Source organism: Citrus clementina, unplaced genomic scaffold, assembly GCF_000493195.1.
Source record: "Citrus clementina cultivar Clemenules unplaced genomic scaffold, Citrus_clementina_v1.0 scaffold_5, whole genome shotgun sequence".
NCBI classification, from domain to species: domain Eukaryota; kingdom Viridiplantae; phylum Streptophyta; class Magnoliopsida; order Sapindales; family Rutaceae; genus Citrus; species Citrus x clementina.
In genome coordinates, this window is record NW_006262201.1 from 17811336 (window position 1) to 17817349 (window position 6014).

At 36.4% G+C, this 6014-nt stretch overlaps 1 protein-coding gene across 4 annotated transcripts; it reads right to left on the reverse strand.

Annotated features, from left to right (window-relative positions):
- Positions 1–831: 831 nt before the first annotated feature.
- On the reverse strand, positions 832–5418 carry LOC18041632. Of its 4 annotated transcripts, none has more exons than XM_024184167.1 (6): positions 5373–5418; positions 4166–4492; positions 2911–3562; positions 2627–2826; positions 2300–2544; positions 832–2126 (listed from the first exon to the last, which is right to left on the reverse strand). In XM_024184167.1, the coding sequence occupies exons 2-6, from the start codon at positions 4432–4434 to the stop codon at positions 1342–1344; spliced, it is 2151 nt and encodes a 716-aa protein (XP_024039935.1). In that variant the 5' UTR covers positions 4435–4492; positions 5373–5418; the 3' UTR covers positions 832–1341. The 4 variants fall into 4 exon arrangements, with proteins under 4 accessions (XP_024039935.1, XP_024039933.1, XP_024039934.1 ...); XM_024184165.1 differs by having other exon boundaries at positions 5306–5407; XM_024184166.1 differs by having other exon boundaries at positions 5300–5407.
- Positions 5419–6014: the final 596 nt, after the last annotated feature.

Sequence of the window (6014 nt, forward strand, 5' to 3'; positions counted from 1 at the left end):
ATCAATTTACTTACAGTATTTATCTCAAAAAGCGCATTATTCATATTATTTGTTATTATTGCATCCTAAGAGCTTATCCAGTTTTATTCACCCGCGCATGGAAACGAAACCACAAATTAAATTTCTTATCAACTTGATATTAAATTTGCTCTTTTATTACTCAAACAGTATTATGGCATGCCATTGCTGAGGCCTGAGGTATAAAAGCACTTAATTTTGGATTTTACGCTCATAAAATGACAATTGTTAAAATACCTTCCAAAGCTGCCACTAATGAAAATTCTTTTATCTTCCTAGTAAAAAATTAAAAATGAAGGATAAATTAAAATTTACAATAATTTATGGGGATAACCCAAAATTAACCCATAAAAACAACATGAGAAAACTTAACTCTTGTAATTGACCAAAATGGCCCAACAAAAAAAGAAAAAGAAAAAGAAAAAAAAGTGATAATTTGGGTTAACGGGTTGATTTCAAGTCACATTACAGGAAACATATAAAAATGGCTTCAAGCAATTGGTACATGATCGATCCACTTAGAGGGATCAAGGATTCAAACCCTATCACGATGACCTCAACATGAAAAACAGTATACAATATACTGTATTATCTGTTTAGTACATGAGCTACATTAACCTAATGACACAAAAAAATATCTGTTTATAAAAATTTCAAACCCTACCTCTCCAATGCCTTTGATGGAACATGGACCATAACACTTTAACATGTTTCAAATACATTAGAAGAAATTCCACTGAACAATGGTCTGCATGTATGAAAAATTATTCTATTATCATCTCAAATGTTTATATACATCCTGTACGCAAATCCTTTCCAAAATGATAATCATATAATGATCAATTATAAGATGAATTCTGCCCATACTCCTATTTGTGAGCTTTCCAGATGAGAAAGAAAGAATAGCCAAAAGAAATAAACACAGGGAACGGGAGCACAAGAAAAGTTAAATGCTCGTAAAAGCCATCTAAAAGTGTGGAGGAGATCTCGATTGCTACCTTTTCGATGATGCCTCTACACAGGAACTTGCCCAAAGATGAATATGCAAGAAAGCATATTCCTAGATGCGTCTTCAATTTCTTCAATAGCATCTTTACATTTTTCAAACCATTAAGAAACCATATCATTTATCAATATATATCTTTGGTGGTTGTCTGGTATATTCTAATCAAGAAAACAAAAAATTGAGAGATTAAAGCTCTACCAGGAAACGAGTTAAGCTGGTCTAAGCTGGAGCCAAAATCAAATAATGCTATCAGCAAAATCCAATTATCAGATGTCAAAGTTATCTATGAAGCAGTTCTTTAGCTTCCAGCTACGCAATCATCTTAATCTTGATAATCTTTTTCGTTTTCGGTTCTTTTTATGTACAGTGGAGCTCTTAGAACTCGAAGGAAGAGCCAGAGTTGATGATGGTATACCAACAGATGTCCTGCCTTTCTTGGAAACCCATTTCAAAGGCAGATTATTAACCACCGCACCTATATCATCTGAACTGCTCAATTCAACAAGTTGTTTAATTTGATCAAGCATGTTGTGGGTCCAGGCAACCGACAGATCTAGCTCAACTGAGTCATCCATCGGTTTTCTCCACAAGTTCATCAGTACCTCTCTAAGTGACTGAAAAGACATGGAAGGCTGATATCCTTCATTGTTTCCACATATCATATTGACTTTGACGACATGCTTGCAAATATTTCCTTGCATTGACCATGCACAATCACAAAAAGCAAATTCTGATCCAGGATTCCACACTAGATGTGTCAGACTGCTGTCTTTCTGGCTTGAGACCCTGGCAAAGAGATGCTCTTTATCATCCAAGGTAACAGCAGAATTGGGAATTTGCATTGCGCGATGCCATGATGTAGATGCAATATATTCATCCTTAACATTTTGGAAAGAATCACTTTCATCTGCATATCGATCAAGCCAGTAGCTAGAATGCAACTCAGTTGTCAACTTGTGTACTAACCAGTCAACTCTCTGGAGTGCACCAAGATGTGAATCATCGAACAATTTGGTTTTCAGCTTCACATGATAGGCCTCTATGGCACCAGATGCCTCCTGACTTGCAAGTGGAAGAGCTCTCATAGTTGACAGCCACATCGCTGTTCAAAAGATAAACATAGCAATATTTTCTATTAAAAATAGTAAAGTATAAGACGATTTCAACAAGATGAGAAAGCATATACCCATGTGAGACAGCTGTTTATATCTGTGAGTGAGTGTGTGTGTGGAAGAGAGAGAGAGAGAGAGAGAGAGAGAGAGAGAGAGATCTAACCAAGCTTAGGCATCCAGGAGGCCTTGAAATATTCTATAAAGGCAGTTTGATCAACAAAATCCTGAATTAATACTTCCAAGTTAACAAAAGGATCAGCTCCATCCCATATGCTATACAATATATTTCCTAGACGCTTGAAAATTTCCCGCTGAATTTTGATATTGGTGCATTTTTTAACAATATTTCTCAGCCATGATCTACGAACACGCCATAGGGAAAACAGGACAGGACAACAAAATATTTCCCTAAAACAGAAGTGAAACCAAGCATGAGCATGGAAAATTGCACAATCTCAATTCATAATGAAATCCATGGCAAAAGACTTACCTTATGGGATCAATCTCTGCTGCTGCATCATCAATCAGAAACCCGCTGATTTTCCATCCAGGTTCAATGCTCCGACCTCGATCAAGCAGAGATTTCATCCACTTAGTCACATCAGGCTTCGCAGAGCTACGTGTGACAACCCATGCGACTGGCAGTGCGTGTTGTCTTGAATCGAAAACGAGAAGTGTGCACAAAGGATACTGCAAAATTAGACAGAACATGGACTAAACATCCACCTAAATTCTTCTGAAGCTAACCATATATCCACGTAAGAAATTGCATACCTTAAGTCGCTTTATGCCAAATGTTGAATCAGCCGCAATGAGACTGCGATGGCCAAAACGGATCATCTGTTGCAACTGCCATTCTGTTTGAATCCCAAGAATGAAAGGATCAGTTTCCGATGAATCCTGATAAAAGAATATGGATTTCTTATTGCGATCAACCCACAATCGTATGCTAGCTTGATCATCTAGATCCAACTCATGGGTAGACCTCCTAATAATCATCCCAAGCTTTTGGACATACTGAGAAGCAAGGCTATTGACTTTTGCATCAGAACCACAATATCTTTGAATTCCCTCAATGTGTTTCTCTAACACACTCTCTTCAGGAATGCCAAGATAGATCATAGACATAGTTTGCTGTTGAATTTCATTACAAATATATGGAATTTTCTTGGCTCCAGGGCCAATAGCATCTCTGTCAAGGGGCCCATGGCAGATAAAACCTGACTTGTTGACATGACGCCTGTCATTATAAATAAGGAGTGCTAGTGATGGACGAGCATACAGCCTCTTCACTACAAAATGGCACGTACAGCCCCGCATGGACTGAGGTCGGGCAGCACGATTTCGGGTATTTAGTCGATATTTTCGACTAGGTAACACACCACCACCTTCCCCATAATTTTCAGGACCAAAAGAGCACCAATACCTAAAAGATAATACAAAAATATCAAGGGATTAAAACTTGTTGAGCGTGTGTACTAATTTTCAGGACCAAATGAACACCAATACAAAAATGTCAGAAAATATTAAATTGAGGGATTAATAATTGTTGAGCATGTGTACTAACATCCATCTACTTTTAGGTACTCACATGGTCTATTTTCAACAAAAAATGAGAGTTACAATGCAAGGTTAAATTAAATGTGTTTTCATCCATTATAAGCTGCTAAATTCCAGTTATACTCTTAGTCTCAAAAGCAGTGAAAATTGACACCATATATATGGTCGATAATCTCTTAACTAAAAATGAAGGCCACATTCAGATGTTTTGGTGGAAAAAATGAACAAGAAATGGTGAACAAAAATCAAAGTTTCTACCAAGTTGTCATGCCACCTACTTTGAAGTGACATACAGAGCAAAGATGCTAACACTTCAAACTTCTCAATTTATGGTATGTCTACTGGAACAGTTACGAATCCCAGAAAATAGAGAGGGGGAGAAAAAAATTTATGCATCTTCCAGCATTGAAATATGGTATTCTTTAAATATAGGAATGTAACCGGTGCGTTTTACAAATACGATACTTACAGCCTGTATTCCAAATATTCATCGTCCTTATACTCTTTCAAGCTTCCCCTTGATCTTTTCCTTCCCCTCTCAATATGAAACCTTGTTGGGCACTCTACATTAGAGCACTCTCCAATAATAAACGAATCAACTCGTGCATAAGGAATTAGTGCTACTTCGTCATGGTGCTCAGCCGTGCCAAACTTGGTCCATGTCAAATCAATAGAAGAGAAATCCTCCTCTGGCGGATCTTGCACTTGAATATCAAATAAGGATTCAACTATATCCATCTCCTCTATCTCCTCTTGTTAATGTATTATAGAACCAGCTTTACATTTAGATTCATATCTGCAAATTTTCACACACAAACCAAAAAATCAAAAGACAATCTATTTTAATATACCACACCACACAGATGTGGTATACACAACTATATCAACTCACACTTAATCAGGGTACTAACCAACTATAAAGACATTCATTTTCCTCCAAAAAATTTTCATTTCCAGAAATATTTATAGAAAAGAAAAACAAAGTTCATCAAGTAATTAGCTCATGTTACAAAAAGAGAAAGGAATAACCAAACCGACCAGAATCATATTAACAAACCACACCTGTAACGTCCTCGAAATTATTAATGCATTTCTTTAACCCTACTTAACCTTTGCGGAAACAGCACAAGGGTTGGTCCAATTTACACTCATAGTCCAAATACCAACCTCAACGGGCAAATAGAGATAGGTATGTATGGTAAATATTCATGCTAATTTATTATCTGAGAACCAAAAAATACAAGGCCAGACCAATTTTGGGAGTTTCATTAAAAGGTCATTACAAACAACCACAAGAAGCAAACCTCAAGTTCAGACACTTAAAGAGTCAAGTCCATTCCCCATTATCATGTTAATATATGCAACTTACACATTAAACCCAATAGAGATAAATATATAACCGTATTCAATAAACCCAATAGAGATAAATATATAACTCATTCTAAATTAATGGAAAAATATAATATTTTACAAACTTACAATTCAATAAACTGAAATTCTAAAGCATAAGTTGGGCAATATGAGCCCAGATAAACAAAATAAAAAAAGAAATAAAAACAAAAATAAATAAAGATTAGAGTAGCGGTGAGAGTAGAGGCATCACGCATGCCTGTAGCCGCGTAACATATAAGGGGACTTGGCCTCTAATGTTTTTCAGCTATCACACTAGTTCTAACCTGTCTCTGTTTTCAGTTTGATGATAAATTTTCCTTTGCCCTAAAAATTCTAATTTTGAATTGGCATGCATTTCTTTTTTGACATAAATAGTGAAGTCCAGGTTGCCCATTCAAAAAAATTAGGCCTTTGTTGGGTCAGAATTGAAGCCCAATTTCCATAAGCCCCATGTCGTGCAACTTTTTTTGTAGTACAACCCTCAAAATTCCTTATCCGCAAAATCCGGGTCCGTGTCCGTGTCCAGGTTTGTCCAAGTTCAATCCGAAAAATTCGGGTTTCTGAAACCCGGATTTTGAACCCGGATGAGCACCACTTTAAGGCTTGTTTCCAAATGGAAAAACAGAGGTAGGGCACTAAGGGCACTGTCAGTGTTCAACTTGCAACTTTTTTCCATCACCGATTGCTTCAACATGAAAATAAGGTAGCGTTTACTTTTTGAATTGGATTGGGAATCTTTGAGAGTGGGAATCCTAAGATTGGGAGTGTGGAGTGGGAATAGGTTGTTTACTTACACTGGAATGGAAGCATGGAATGGAGATCAGAATCCAATTTATGTGTTTACTTTATCTTAGATTGGGAGTAAATAGTTTCTAATTACAATTTTATCCTTATTTAAAGAATTATAATTTTTAATTATAAAATTA